Source organism: Diadema setosum, chromosome 1 (genome assembly GCF_964275005.1).
Source record: "Diadema setosum chromosome 1, eeDiaSeto1, whole genome shotgun sequence".
In the NCBI taxonomy this organism is placed as follows: domain Eukaryota; kingdom Metazoa; phylum Echinodermata; class Echinoidea; order Diadematoida; family Diadematidae; genus Diadema; species Diadema setosum.
In genome coordinates, this window is record NC_092685.1 from 3,241,377 (window position 1) to 3,258,237 (window position 16,861).

Sequence of the window (16,861 nt, forward strand, 5' to 3'; positions counted from 1 at the left end):
TGTTGTTTTTTTATCTCTCTTATCTACTAAAGTGTGATATACTTATTTGTGGGAAAAGTGGATTATGTGCTAATATCCCTGCACGCTTATGCAACAGCGATCCAATTTGTTCAAACTTACATGGTAAATCTGAATCTTCAGATAGACAATATCCCAGAGTATTTTCGTTATACTAGCCAGAGAAGTAGAAATTGGTTCCATGACATTTGCTCCTGCTACAGTTTATCCCATTAAACATCTGCACGCTAAGCCAAATACAGAACCTACCCACAAACATAACCCTATCCCTATTCCTTACCTTTACATCAAACTAATCCTTAAACCCTATCACAACCCAAACCCTAACCCTAAGTCCTTGGAGAAAATAAGATGAGTAATTGTTGCAGGAGCAAATGGTGTGTCGCCAAGAAATGATTTTCAATAGTCTTCATGACCTGTAGTGTTAAATATTACAGTCATTAATTCCTGTTTATGAGACTGGCGCTAGAAAGCATCAATTGCGTTTTTGTTGAAATAAAAAGTTGTGTAGGCCTTACATGCATCGATCACCATACCTGAGTATCCGTCACTGTGATTATGAAGGAAAAAAAGATTGGATTTACACCTGCCTGATGATCTAGCCTAAACAGAAAATGGGAATTTGGAATGTCAGTCAATGAGAGTTCATGTCTGTCAAATTCCCCATTTGATTTGTATTGCCAAGATTCAGAGGCATTATAAAGGACTTAGAATTGACAAGGTTTAATGCAAAGGATTTTTGTAGCTCTGCAACATAAATTTTGAGCGATCGATGCTGTATCTGCTGTAGGTGTGGTACGTAATTGCAGTTGTCGGGCCAGCAAATACTCTGGTTTCATGACGTGCAGTTTGGTTACTTTTGCTGGTAGAATTGTCTCTCGTACAATTCACAGGTAGCTGTGTGTATGTCTTCATTGGGGCAAGCTCCCTAGATGTCTGCAGATATTTGTGATCTCTGCAAGGTATCTAATATACCAAAGCTCTCGCCTTGCTACAAAGTGATTCTCTAGCTCCATCAGTCATTTAAATGATATTCTCACAAGGTACTTTCCAAAGAGGCATAATGGTACAAAATTGTCCACTTACTCAATAGGTATTCACATGGGTTAGACTCTATAATGAGTGTTGTTGTTGTTTTCAACCTGCAATAGCTCGTGGTAATGATCTCAGTTCATCCACATTCATGGCTGCCCAGAGGTAATTTCCATACATATTAGTGCAAGCTGGGTGGTAACTGGGTAGATGGATCACGCACTGTTTAAGGAGAGCCCTGGGGTGGGATTCCATCTTGTATGAATGAACCACTTCATTCCACAGCAGCGAAAGAGATTGACATCAATAAATTGTTAAAGGTGTCATACAGATATTTGCAAAGGTCAGATGACTTGGAGAAAGTGATGTTGTGAGTCGCATATTCTGTGAACAGTGGCTTTTGTGTTTGTGAATAGAAGAAGACTTAAGGGTCTGCTTTTCATTGTGGATTGTTATTCTTACTAAAAAGTTCAGAACAATAGCATCTTTTTATGAAACGCTCCTCAGTGCAGTAATTACAGCAGCTACAAGTGTTGATGCCTTCTGAAAAGTCGATTTGCATTGCATTACCAAAGATTTTATGTGGATTAGTGTTCACTAGAGGACCACTGTGGAATAGTAGTGAAAATCATACATTTCCGAGTATCCCCATTGTACTGGAAAACAAAACAAAACAAAACATACCAAGGAAAAGGAACAAACCTGTGTGGAGGAGGTTCAGTGTTTGGTCAACTAATCAAAAAGCAAGATCAGTAATGGACTGGCAAATCTTGTCTGGCAAAATTTTTAGCTTGGCATTCATGAAAAAATACAGAGACATCCTTGTTCAATTTGCAAAAGCATTGATTCTCCCAAAGATTGATAATTCACCCCTCCCCCTAAAAATCATCTCAAAATAGATAAACTTAAAAAAAAAAAAGCAACCAAAATGATGACAATTTACTACTCACAGTGTTCTTATCAAAATAAAGTCAGGATCTCGGGCCAGGAGATAAAAGGTCAGATATTTGCAGAGGGTTGTACAAAAGCTGCACTCCCCCTTCAAATATCAGTGAGCTAGCCACTTAGGAATCGACCTTGACTGTCCTGGAGCATCGTAGCATGAGATTCTCAGCACCAGAGATGAAGAGTTGAGGGTTTGAATTATAGATTTTCACCCACCTAAGGGTCTAGAAAAAACAAAACAAAAACAAAAACAGCAATCCCTTGGCCATAGTTAAAATGCAGTGAGTGTACAGCTAGGGAAAATATCACACTCTTGATTCTAGAGCATGGGAGTATTTTGTAAATGATCGACTCTTTGCCTACAGTAGGGATATTGTGTGGAAGACTGTTCAAGCCAGAATATGCTTCAGCTTGTTTGTTATTTTGTTTCTCTGCATTTCGTTTTAATAGGAGGATATTGGGAACCATCCCAAAAGAGATTGCTGTCATAAATCATGATATGTCAAGATAGCCCATGATATGCTGTGAAATATGTATTTAAAGTGCTGGTACATTCTTTCATGGCCTGCGGTACCTGCAAAAATTTGTGTGAAATATCTGCATGATGAAAAATATTGTTGTGGTAAATAATTCTCTGTATACCGGGCATCATCATATGCGCAGCTCAGAGATGTTCATATTGATATGTTAGCCTGGTAAATAGCCAGCCACAGATTCCATAAATTGCTGTATCGATTTGCTCCTCTGTGTAGTTTTTTTTCTCTCTCTTTTTCATAAAGCCTGTGATGATTCATGTGGTTAATGATGTGTGCTTGATTGCTTGCTTGCCAACACAAGATTGATTTAAATGCTAGATAGCTCCCTTAGCGTGTTTTGAAATGTACCTCCACGCGCCTAATAGATTGAGGCTGGTAGTTACTGAAACAATGCACTTTCTTCATCCACAGGCTTCCCAACAAATTATTTACATGCCTGACAGCTTGATTGAGGCATTCTAGAGAGCAAAGTACCCCGTTGTACAAGCAAGGTGTGTAAATTAGAGAGCAGAATATCTTACCAAAGACATTACTGGCATGTAGTGTTAGAAGTATTAAAAAATATGGAGACCAAGCAAAAGAGATTAACTGGTTTCTTGTAATTGGCGACATGTCATAATGGCAGTAGTCCAGTGCATTTTATACCAGATATTTCTTTATCACGATATGTTTTGGTCTCGATGGTGATCATTTCGTTTGACGTCATCAATGCGCATATTCTGTAAATATTTTCAAGAAGGCATTGGATCATTTGTGTAATGAAAATTTTGGCATCACACTTTATATGTTTGGCAGTTGTTTTGTGATATGAACAGTTGTGTGTGGCTTGTCAAAGCTTAGAAACTGAAAAAAAAAGTATTGTTTTCGTAATGAGTGTATGCTGTGAGGGAGTTTTGTAATACATTTGAATTAAGACAAAAAGCACAAGAGCTGCAAAACAGGTGAAGGATTTGCAAATAACTCGGATCATCATAAAAAGTCTTCATTTAATTAGATACATTACATACTCCCTCATTATCCCTGCTTGCTCTTATAATAAAGGCTGTTTTCTTGGCGTCCATGTGTTTTCATGTGAAAAAATACTTGTTTTCAAATTTGTATGCCAATGAATGTACTTGATTTGGCATGCAACAAAGAACAAAAATTGCTGAAATCAGTCTTGTCTTGTTACCATAGCTATCAGTCTTGTTACCATAGCTACTGCCTTGGGTTGATTTGTTTAGGGGTTTGTTTTGTTTTGTTTTGTTTTTTGGAGAGAAAAACATTCCCATTTGTACGCCCTGTGTGCCAAATGATTGCTGTGTTATCTGTCCTGCAAAGAAAAATGCAAGAAACCTAGTCAGCTGCTTCAGCTACATGGCAAAGAATGTTGGTCATATCAAAGACACACTTCAGTTTTGAAGTTCAGCATTTATTTAGCTTTGCTCTGAAATAGGGCAGAAAGTATATCTGATATTTATTGACAGTGACTATGAGCATCTTGCAAGACTTACTGGAATAGGATGGTTTACCTATGTATTCAACTTTTGAGATCATTTTTTTTTTTTTTCTGAGGACGTAGAGCCAAGCTGTCCAGTAAACCCGTTGAGGATGGGCTGATTTTCTGTAACATGCATTTCCCATAGACACTGGCCTGAGGATGCTCGGGACTTGTCTTTAACGAGTTATTCTGCTCATACCAAATGCATTTTAACACTTGAAAAAATGTGTTTATGTATCAGTTGTAGCCATAAGAAGCAAATCTTGCATTGGGGGGGGGGGGGGGGGGAGGGGGGGAGTATTATGTGATTGCCAGGAACAACCGTTTCTTTTAATGACATGCATACAATTTTTATTGTACTAAACTATTTTTTTAAATGGTCTGCTGCAAGTGACAGTTATACTAAAAGGAATATAATTTTCAAGTTGTCATATTTTGTGAATCATTGTCAAGTATATCTCTAGTATTGCTCAGTGAATAGAAAATAAAGAATATTGTATGAACAATCAAGCTATCCTTTCTTTGAATTGTTGCCATGGAACTTCCTCTAAGGAACATGGCAACCCCTACCCGACAAACTTTGAAATATTCAGCATATTTCATCCTTCATGCATTCTTAATTTGCCTATTCTTCAGTGTGTTGAGCACTGTCAAATTTCAGGTATATTTTGATATAAAGATGTACTGTATATCCAGTGAAACCATGAATTGTTAGTTGTGTATGTATTGATTGAGTAATTGTTATGTTAGCTAGATATGAATGTTTTCATTTGTAATTTGTCGTGATGCAGTTGTTAAATTACTAACAGTTGATGATGTGAAATGATTTTAAAAAGAGCTGTTTGATGTGATCATTGGTATTAGCCTAATTTGCATACTTCCACATAGAGGTCTCTTTATAACATCCATAACCAGTATTAAGTGTGCTATATTGACTCATACTTACCACTGTGCAAGAATGTGTATCCAAAGAATAATATCGGTGTGAAGGGGGAAATCGACCCATGAAAATTATTTTCAGAAGAATTGAACAAATCAAAGCAACAGAGATGTGAAAGCAGATAACTTTGATACAGCTTTAATGTTGAAGATGTGATTGTGTGAATGTTATTCACTAATGAGATAGAGCATTGGTTTGTGGGTACCTCAGGTTGACTGTATCAGGAATGTGATTCAATATTTTCTGATTGTGGACAGTGTGTACAAGGCTATGGGGTTTTCTGTGTCAATCTGCACTCAAGCCAGACAATGGGTTAATCTGTAATGCAGCGAATGTCACTTTATTGACAGAGACCAGAGGATTGTGTGTTTGTCGACATTTTTGAAGGAGATATTATTTGAATTTTAGAATGTATCGTATAACGAATTCATGAAACAAACTTGTTTCCATGCAGAGAAGTTGGAAATCAGTGACATTGCGCCAGCTCAAAGGTATTCGGGGTTTACATCCATCAGTCAAATACATAACAATAGCATGAACTACACAACCAGTCTGAAGTATCAGGCAACATAATCTACTCTCTGTAAACATTACATCTTTATGATGTATCAGATTTCAGTCAGAATTTCTCTTGCCTTTCTTCCTATGCTAAAAAGTTTTTTCTCTGCAAGTTTACTTCCTCATTGCGATTAGATCCTGAAATTCAAAGCATGGAGATGTGCATTCAGTAATTTTGCAGAAGTGCTGTTATTTCTGGTATTTGGGGGAATGCTATGATTAGGCCAATTTAGCATGCATGGACTAACATGTTCTTGATCAAACCTTGTAGGTGCAAAGTAGTATCAGTATGTATTGATTCGATGTTTATGTCGAAAGAGGGCAATACACAAATATGTTTTCAAGTAATGTGTCAGTAAAGAAGCATCACATGTTATTGCAAACGTAAGTCCTCATTTATTTAATACAGATCTCTGCCAACAGCTTTCTTGCAGGAGAAAAAAGAATGCAGTGTTTGTTTTAGATATCCTTCATTTCAGTATCGTTTTGAAGCCATAATATGTGCGATGCACTAGATACCTATTTTAACAAGATAGGTATTGATAAACTGCATGTGTGCCATTCCTCATTCGGTGTTTGCAGCTTCTCTTCATTATACCCAACATGCCATTCCAGAGAGCTGTGCCATGTCAGTCTGTAGGCCGTGGAAGGTGTCCCAAGTTCTGCCAGAAATGAGCTGGGGGGGGGGGGGGTAGGATAGAGATGATGGATGGAAGTCATTTCCATCATGTTGTGCTGCTGTGCAGCCTCGACATAATTTGCAGATTGACTATGAGTCAGAAGTCTGCTGGACAGGTTACAAGACAGATGGATTATAATTCCACATCCACACATCTGTGTTCTGCGTTTCAGAGAATTCACCTAGTGCAGTGTTTTTAGGGTCACTGACTTCTCATTTTGTGAATTGAAGGAGCATAAGAAGTATTTGTGCATGTAATTATTATATATGACAAATTGACATTCTACCTGTGTTGCATTGAAAACACTGGGACTGTTAAATGGTGAAAGTATAGAAATGAGAATGCTTAGTACAGTGATTACCATGCAGTAGCCAAACTTTGAGGAAATGTGCTGAAAACAGCATGAATGAGTATTATGTGAGTGGTTTTATCCTTTTTCATGTTATATGCCTACCCCAATGGTGAATTTTTAAATTCTTTAGTTTCCTTGCCATATTGAATCATCTTTGTGCTGACTATTTTGGTGTGTTTTGGTTAGGACTATCTTAAAGTCATTACAAAGGTGGTCAGTATTTCACTGCCTGTTCTCACGGGATATTCCACTCACTGGTGTAGATTGCAGATCTGAAGGGATAATAAACTTTACTATCACAGTTTTTGTAATATATGTGTCAGAGTGCCGTCATTTTTTTCAGAGTGGCTCGTAGTGACAGTTCCATATATGTTTGAGATACTGTGCTAACCCTTCTGATGGAGTGGAGGAGTGGGGTGGATTCTAAACCTTTGGAGAGGAATACAGTGTGTGTGTGTGTGTGTGTTTGTGTTTGTGTGTGTGTGTGTGTGTGTGTGTGTGAGGAAGAGAGAGAGAAATCAAGCAAGGATGCCAGCCAGAGTGAACGAGTTCTTGAGAGGCCAAGGAAAATTCAAATCAATGATTAACGAGGCTGATTTTGTAATTTATTTTTCAATCCAATGCTGCAAATTAAACTGTATACGCCAAATATTTCGCGAGGTTTTTATTTTCGTGAATTTCGCGAGTCGGGTGGTATTCACGAAATTAAAGACACACGAAAATGTTGACTCTGATCCCGATGTGAATGTGACATACGCGTGTACACTTCTCCGTTCGGTACAGGACTCCACGATCGCGGATTTAACCACTCGCGAATTTGTCGGGAATTCCCGATTCGCGAAAATTTAGACTCGCGAAATATATGGCGTATAGAGTAGTTCACACATTAAATAGCACATTTTTCCTTTAGAGGACCCTTCCAAACTGATATTTTTTTTTTCTGTATCTGCTGCAGCTCAAGGCTTGCATAACAAAGTACATGGGGAAAATTAAATGGAGTGACTGTTCAATTGTGTGCAAGATGAAATTCACAACTACAGTACTCACACACAGCTACTTGACGACTACCAGTATCTGATAGGGAAATTGCACTTTGGTACATGTATGTGTACAATTACTTTGCCTCGTTTCTGTGCAATTAAATATATGAGCTGAATCATTAGTGGCCCACAAGGCCATTATCAACTGCTCATATCTTTGACCTGTTTTTTTTTTTTTTCAGTTGGAATGTGGAACTCATTTAACGCAGCTTTGAATAAAACATGAAATAATGTACACTCAAATCCAATTATAGAGTGGTATCCAGCATCCGCAAATTACCAAGTAATCACAATCGCTTCAAATCTGTAATGATCGTTAATTTCAACTATCAGTTTTCTTATGCATCATAGACCAGACATCTCTCTTACCTCTTTCCTTCTGTTTTCCATTCTCTTCCCCCTTTTGCTCTTTGCTATCTTTTCTCTGATGTGACTCACTTTTGCTTTCTCTCTCAACCAGTTGTAAACATGTTTCATGCAGTTTTCTTGTTGAGATTTACATTGAAACCCTTTTTTTCTCCATCCTGTTTTGCCTATCTTCATTATTTATTGAAACTCCATTCAATATTTACCTTGGACCCTAGACAATACAAGCCAAAATTTGAACTCCGTTCCACACATTCGTGAAATGAGAGAAGTGTGTAGAAAAGTCCAGAAGCATGGCAGCTGCAATATACTGTAGTGTCCCTATAGTTTGTAAATGGTACACTTTTCTCAAACTATTGTTTTGTTTGTATTTAACCAGATGAGGACAAGCTGGTTTTACTGTAACACACATTATCCATAGACACCTGCCCAAGTAGGAGCCTATACTCAAGACTAATCTTCAACAGGTTAAAGGGAAACAAAAAAGTTACCAATTATTATCAAATTGAGTTCTGATTCATAAAGGACTGATAAATGGGTTTACCATTGTGTGATTACAAAGACAATTTCATATTAAACAAACACACACACACAAAAGCATGTAATTAACAAGACAGAATTACTGGTATACTTTCAGTACGAGAAGCACGACAGTAAAATGTGTACTACTTACCATAGCCATATTGGAGAGGGAAAGTCATGAAGTACAGTGTACTACCTGTGAAAGGGAATTATGTGTATATGGCATGGGATACATTTCAACAAGTTGTAACAGAGGTACTGTAAAAGTGGATATTTTCCCATGAGTAATTTTTCATGCTCAGCTGGTAAGGTGAGTTTCTTGTGTTTTTAATTCCGCAAAATTAAAACATGAACTACAGAAACATGTAACATGCAAAAATATTAGTGTTTTTATTTTCATGTTAGTTTCTGGTTGTGCGAAAATGTCCACTTATACAGTAGTCTCTTCATATTCTTAGTGTGTGGTAGTCGTAGCAAGTGCCATAAATGTACGCTAAAACCCATTATAACAAGCTTGCTTTTTGAGGTCCCGTTTCTTAACAAGGTGAATTTAGAAATCCTGATTTTCCATTTCTGTATTTAGCTTGTCTCTTTCAAAGTACATTACAAGTTACCAGCAATAAGGAGGTAAACTCAGCAGTCCTAGCAAACTCGTTATACAGCGGACTCCCGTTATAACAAAGTCCTCAGGACCGGCAGTTCTCTTTCGTTATATCGAAATTTTGTTATAACCAAACAAATAAACAATTTTTTAAAAAAAGAGTCTGTAAAGCTGCGGCCTGAATTTTTATTTTGTTGTAACAGAAATTTCGTTATAACCGTGTTCGTTATAACGGGGGTGCACTGTATTGGGGTTTCCCTGGCTTGTATCTCCTAGGAATCAAATCTCTTCATGCAGTAATGAATGAACCAACTGCTCCAGACAATTGAAAATGAGACACAGTGATTAATATGCTGAATATCACATTTTAATCATTATAACCGAGCTGATACTTGGTTTTGTGGATTAAGGTGTCTTTTAAACCAGTCTTCAGAATGTTCACGACAAGAGTGAGGTTATAAAGTGCAATACCAATCGATCAGGAAAGCTACATATAGGTCCTGTAATCACACATGAAATAAGAAAGCTAAAGAATTTTACAGTTACTCATGTTTCATGACAGTAGTATTCATCACGACCCTAAATGTACAATTTGCACAGGCAATGAAGTTATCATCTCAAAACTCCCATTTTAGTACAGAAAAGTACTGTAAAATCATGTTATCTGCTTTATAATCTACCTTCTGCAACCTTTACCACTACAAAGTCCTCATGGTAAGGTTATTGAAAATCCTACAAGAATACCATGTGACAAATACACCCTATTCTTTATGAATCCACTTAAATCAAATTTCATGAGGACGAGGATTTGTGGACACATGTAAGGTCAATGGGAAAAATGTGAGGCAAAGATGTCACCTGTAATTTGTATGTAAGATTGCAATCAATATCACTGTTTCATGATTACCTGTGAATCTTCAAAGTCTCAGTACCATTTTGTGTCCAATTATGAAGCAACTTTTATGGTTCTGTTTGTTTGTTTTTCATCTTATCTAGTGAGGCCAATTTGAACATGGCATTAAAAACAGCACTACAATGTATAACTGTTCCAATACTGAAATCACAGCAAATGATTAGTAGACAAAATGCAATTACACTGGTAGTACATGATAGCTTGGCCTTGGTGGTCAGAAGACACAATTACAGTATCGAGTATTGACAAGTACACTAGACTGACATTAGACATGCAGGGTGAAGATTGAAAGTGAGTAGAATCACTGGATACGAGTAAATTAATGCAAGGTAGCTGTCATTTAACTGCGAAAAATATTGTTGGTAGCAAACATGAGACATTTGAGCCCTTTTAGCCTTGAAACTTGAACCTTCTCAAATCATCAAGCCTATAGAAAAAAAAAAATGAATACGAACAGTGAGTGCCTCTATGCTATTTGTAGGAGTAACACAGCACCAAATATACAACCTACTGCACATGTACATGAGAATATCTGGGGCGCAAACAGTATGGGGGGGGGGGGAGGAGCTAGTAATGAGTGAGCAGACGATTCAATGGAACTAATCAGGATAAGACATTTGAACCAATGGGAAATAAAGCCCACTGTAAATTGGAAACATTCATATCATTCACCGAGCAAATCACAGAGAAAATACATTTTACTTTTTTCTAATGGTCCTTATTAGGCATGAACTATTGATATGTCACATGTACATGTATATACACTGTTTGAAAAAAAAAAAAAATCACAAAAGCGCAAATACTGTGCAGGCAAACTTGCAGGAAGTTTTAATCACACGATCTGTTAAATACAAGAGGATTATCTCAACAAAATTTTTGAACTAGTTAGGGCAGATCTCGCAATTTTCCAAGTCTCAAATTTCACTAAGATGCTGCATCCTAGTATCATACATTTACTTCATTAATAGACATTGTATTCCATCAACTTCAGAAAGCACATTTTTCTGAGTTACAGTACTACACTTATACGTATGGCATCAATAGAGTGCTGGTTTTCTTTTGTTCTCATTTATTGCCAATATTAGTGGTATGTCACATCTCCATGGCAACCACAAGGGAAGTGGTTGTTATACAACATAAGATGATGTCTGTGGAATCTTCCAGGACAAAGACATAACAATCATCATTGTTCTCACTGGTTTGTACATAATGACTCCATACAACCTGTGATTAAGGCAGCGAGGTGATTCAGTCTGTAGGGTGTCTGCCTTGCAATCAAATGGCATGGGTGTAAGTCTCAGTGAGTTTCGCTAAGCAATTTTATGTGTTATCATGCCATCCCCTCTAGTACTAGGCAAAACACTCTGTACCTCGGAAAGAACGTAAAATGGAGCTCCAGTGTGCGAGAACCCATGCACATACAAGATCCCACTTCATTCATTCATTGCAACGAGCAGGGTGGAAACCTGGTCAAGTGGTCTGTTCAAAATACACGCAGGAAAACAGGCTGAAGACCCTGACACCTCATTGTGCGACCCAGGACACTAGCAATAGTCGGCTAACAGTATCAACTAGGCATGTAGTACCATACACAAAGAAGAAGACATACGACTTATATCCTTAAAATTGCAACTTTTAGGGAAGTCTGCATCATAATCGAAATTTTGCCTTGTCCTGTGACATATCAATAACTGTCAGGCCTCGTAGAGGCAATATATTGGTACATACTGTAATTCTCCAGAAATACATTTAATGATGCAATGTACAACTACACCTTTTGCCAAAAACATTTAAACTTCAAGCATTCTGTGTAAGGCCCTTGTTTTATAACTTCACAAAAATAGTTACTCCAATCAAAATTATCACTGAATGTACAAAAAGTTCTTTTAAGTGATTGAATATAAACCCCAAGATACTATCAGGTGTGAAACGGTTTTTTTAAAAAAAATTCTTACAAGTTTTTGTCTTTGATTTCTACAAAATAAAGCCCACAGATAATTGGGTTTTGTGTCTTTACCTCACAATCCATAGAATTTTCCTATTTATGTGACAACATTGTTAATGGTATATGAAGGTCTATACAACTGTACACATTTTTTTTTTCTATCCAACTGATCACATTGCATGCTGCCACTGGAATATTTGTTAACATTTTTAGATAGTGCACTCTGACATCATCCCTTTAAATTTACTCCCACTTATGTACCATGGCACTCCTCTGGCATCGCGATATACACTGTACATACAGTGCACTCCTGTTATAACGAACACAGTTATAACAAAATTCCGGTTACAACGAAGTAAAAATTCAGGCCGCAACATTATCTACTCTATGTATTTTTATTGTTTATTTGTTCAGTTATAACGAAATTTCAATATAACGAAAGAACACTGCCGGTCCCGAGAACTTCGTTATGACAGGAGTCTACTGTACTTTGGCAGAGGCACTCGATCAGTTACAAGCTTACTGTGAATACTGTATTTTCAACTGATCACTCCTTGTACACGACTGCACCACTATTCCCTTTTCATGAAAAATAAGTTGCCATTTCTGTACTTTATTCAGAAGTTGGCATGGACCACATTTATGAACATCTGAGATGTTGTAGAAAACAAGGAGAGAATGGTCTGTACTCCTGCAGTGGAACTAGATTTTGAATGAGGTGAAAGGTGATGGTTTTTTTAAAGGGAAAGCAGAAATAATCTGAAATTTTGGCGATCTCAGTGACCTTGTTATATCAGGGTTTCCCTGTACAATTGAACAAACCTCTTGCCATTCTCTCAAATCTGGTACATAGCAATGACTATCATATCACTGAGGTGCAGTACATGAGACCTGTCTTGATTGCTTCTGCTGTTGAGATGTTGTGCATTAGGCAAAAGAAAATGCAGAATATCAGACAGAAGGCGGCTTATTGCAGCCAACTTTCTGGTTGATGACATTACAAAGGGCACAGCAATTGTTTTTCTAAAGGAAGAGCTTCATGGATGCACAAAATGAAATATTTAATGATGAATGAATTCTCCTTACAACAGCTTTAAGATACAACAATTTTGCTGTTGTTAACATTATAATTTGAAATTGATTTTCTTACGATAAGCCAGTTCGGAGATAGCTCATGTGCACATAGGTACAAATGACCTTTCATTTTTCTCAGTTGGTTAGGCACTTCACTCGATTCAAAGCGACATAATGCATCAGCTTGCCCAACATAGCAATTTATGCCACTTGTATTCAAACAAAGAATGAACCTGCGTAGATCAAGTGACCAGAATGGTTTGTCAATCAACACTTTGGGAAGCATCCATTTCATTGTATTGTATTGAATACATCAATTTTTTTTTTCTGTTAACATTGTCAAATACCAGGTTTGCTGTCTGGTGGATATACTGGCAGGCACCATTAATAAGGATTACATAAATAATTATTCCATCACAGATGCTTAAATCAGTGAATTTAAAAACCAACCTGTCGCTCAGTATAAATGACCTTTTCCTGCTCGTGTGCAAACTGGAATCTCGATCTGGCTTATATGATTTAAAACCCATACATTGTACAATAGGATTGATCTTGAGACATTTGATGTGTTTCAGAACGTGATTATGGACCATCATCCAGTCTTTCAAACAGCCGATTGTCACAAGTTACACAGTCCTTGGTGCAAACAGCATTGGTGTGATGTCCTTGGGGAGGCAAGACAATAACAATCCCTCCTGCTGGATTTCACACCTGCATTACCTTATCACATCTGATTGTGGGGTCCACTTTTCATAATCATCCACATCATTGTCACTGTCTGTTCTTACACTGCTCGAGACCTGTTTACTGGCTTCCTCCTCCGTATCATGAGGGCTCTCCTCGTCAAAGTACTTTTCTTCCTCATCCCAGCCACGTATGGCGAGGGAGTCGTACTCCACATTGCTATCAACAGCTCCGTAGTCAAAGTCCTTGTCCTCACCACTCAAGAACCTCTCCCTCATGTGGCTGAGGAATTCCTCTCTCAGCAAGGCCTTCTCTTCCTCAGTGGCTGGAGTCGGTTGTCGATGGCAACTGGACGATGCACCATCCTCATCCATGTCCTCCTCTTCATCATCTTCACTGCTGTCCTCATCTACCTCTCTCGGGGATTTGTTCTTTGTGTGCAGAATCTTTTGTCCTAAGGGAGACGAATTTATCAAGCAAATTATTGACACATCACTAATAATCATGTGTAAGACTATTGCACAATAGTTCATGTCCAAAATTTGTCCTTCTTTAGTATTTTCACTAACTGGAAAGGTAGAAATTTATGGTTAACTATGGTGATACATAAATAAGTTTCTAGCAACATCATAGTTTCTTGTGACTTAATATTAAAGGGATCATACAGTTTTGGTTGAGACCTTATTTCAGGTTTCTAACATTTTTTGGTGAGATAATGAGAAACCTCTTATGAAATATGAAAGAGCATGTAATTCTATGAGGAATTCAATGTTGATGAAAATTGGTTTTGAAATGGCTGAGATATCCAAAAAAGAGCGATTCTAATAAAGTGTGGGACCCACACTTTATTACGATCGCTTTGTTTTTGGATGTTTCAGTCATTCCAAACCCAATTTTCATCAAATAAACTTTGAATTCCTCTTAAAATGGTATGCTCTGTACTATATCATAAGTGTTTTCTTGGTATCTCGCAAAAAGTTAAAAGCCCAATTCTCATCTCCACCAATACTGTACCATCCCTTTAATCAGTTGCCACCCTTTACAAGATATCATCGTATGACAAAAATGTAATATGCTGCTGTACATTCAACATACTAGCCAACTTCCCGAAGGCGACATCTGGCTATTCAAAACAAATACCATGCAGTCCAAACATTGACACAATACCTGAAATCTCCATCTCATCATCTGCTTTATCTTCCTCCTCCTCCTCCTCCTCATCCTCGTCTTCCTCTTCCTCCTCAGCAGCGTCCTCTAAATCTTGCTGTCTTTTCAGCAATGCCTTTGTTTCCTGCTCAGCTATGAATGTTGTGAGGATTGTTGAAAATCTTAAGTCTGAAGGGTCAATCTTTGCCCTTGTGTCATTTAATTCCTCATCTGTCAAGTACTGTCCAACAAGTTGTTCATACATCAGAGGATCTCTTGACCGCATCTCATCATCACTGAAGTACGATCCCTCACTCTCTAGTTTCTTGAGGGCCTCATAGCGTCTGTTCTTTACCAGCACAGAAGCTTTGCCTGCACTCAGTCTCTTTTGAGCTTCCTTCAAATAGAACTGGACCTCATAGACAGCAGACACGTGGTCAAAGCAGGGAATGTCATCCTCACAAAGGTATAGATGGTATCTTTCCAGAAAGACAGCAGGATTACGCTTGAATAGGTCTTCCAAAATCTTTTCTCTTTCATCAGTAGGGAGTTCTTCCTCATCACGCTGCTGATTCTTAATGCGAGCTTTACTCAGGGCAATGTTTTCAAACATTCGCTTGGTATCTAATGTTACAGGGTCTGCAGCAACCTCAGTCTTCATGCATTCTTCACTTGCTGTATCCATATCCATGACTGTCAAGTGTCATTATACGCTGATTTCTCTTGAGTGCCACTGTCTTCAACAAATCTGAATATGGTAAAATGAAAGAAAGAAAAGAGTGTAGAAATATACACGGCATGGTCTAGGAAGCATAATGTGCAGCGTATGTAGTTGATTTCCAGAAAAGAAAAAAAAAAATATCTATGTGAGGATAATGAAGATAATGATCATTTTGATGTGAAAGTGATAAATATGAAATAGCTTCAATGGCTAGGATTCTTTTCAAAATAAAAACTGAAACAGCAAACATGAAGTACAAACTCACATAATAGCACACACATACAGGCCAATGACACCGACAGGCTTGTCTTCTTATTTGACTGCTGAATACCTGCACACCGTTTTACTTTCAAAACAATTCTAAAATTGAAATGTTATCAGTTTCACTTCCATATCTTCCTTATTCACAAAAGCAAATGCCTAGAGTAGCTAGACTACACGATAACCTACAACACTGTGAAATTTATATCAAATGACAAGTTCAAACGTATCCCTTTTATCCATAAATTACACTCTGGGCGAGTGGTAAATATGAAGACGAAGTCTGAATTCATCCACATCCACATATACTGTACATGCTCACTCATTTATTACACTGCAGACATGCCGCATAATAAGTGATAACTCTAAAGTCTAACTTAACAAAGACTTCTAGTTCTAGGTGACAACTTTGTCTAGATGCATTTTGGTAATTGGCCTCACTACCGTCTCAAGCTCGAAGTTATGCATCTAAGACCCAAGTCGCCTCACTCCAGCTCCAGTTTCTCTTGTCCTTCTCTAATCATATTCATGCTATTAAATCCAGATTCTTGCTGATATTTTTAAATAATTTCATTCAAAATAACTGTGTTAGTGGCAGATTGAACATGCATGGATGATATACTTGTTCGTTCGCACCACTTGGCACTAGTAACAAAAAGGAAAATGTAGCTAGAAAAGTCTGTCTGTGTTGTTTGTTTGAAGGTTGTCCTACGGCCTACAGACAACAGTTTTACACGAAATTACGTGCTGGCTTTACAACGCCATTATCAACACATGGGACTGAGGAAGAGGTGATGAAGCCATGTTTACGTTACTTTGTTATTTGATCATGATTAATGTGTGAGACCGTTGCTGATAATTCTCGGTCAAAATACTAGGCTGCAAAAGTTGATTCCTACCTCGTTACTCCATGTCAAGACTTACAGAAGACGGTGCATGACAGGTGCTTGTTGGCATTCAAATTAGTCTAATGTTTCCCAGTAGCCTAGGTGAGTACACGTTCACACGTTCATCATTGATACAAACGACGTTGTACTGTACAGTACC

The 16,861-nt window shown here is 37.7% G+C and overlaps 1 protein-coding gene across 1 annotated transcript; it reads right to left on the bottom strand.

The window, feature by feature from the left end:
* Positions 1-8,921: 8,921 nt before the first annotated feature.
* LOC140232807 (coiled-coil domain-containing protein 97-like) lies at positions 8,922-15,523 on the bottom strand. Its single transcript, XM_072312927.1, has 2 exons — positions 14,854-15,523; positions 8,922-14,140 (listed from the first exon to the last, which is right to left on the bottom strand). Exons 1-2 carry the CDS (start codon positions 15,521-15,523, stop codon positions 13,719-13,721), a joined length of 1,092 nt encoding a protein of 363 aa, XP_072169028.1. The 3' UTR covers positions 8,922-13,718.
* Between the last annotated feature and the right edge of the window lie 1,338 nt (positions 15,524-16,861).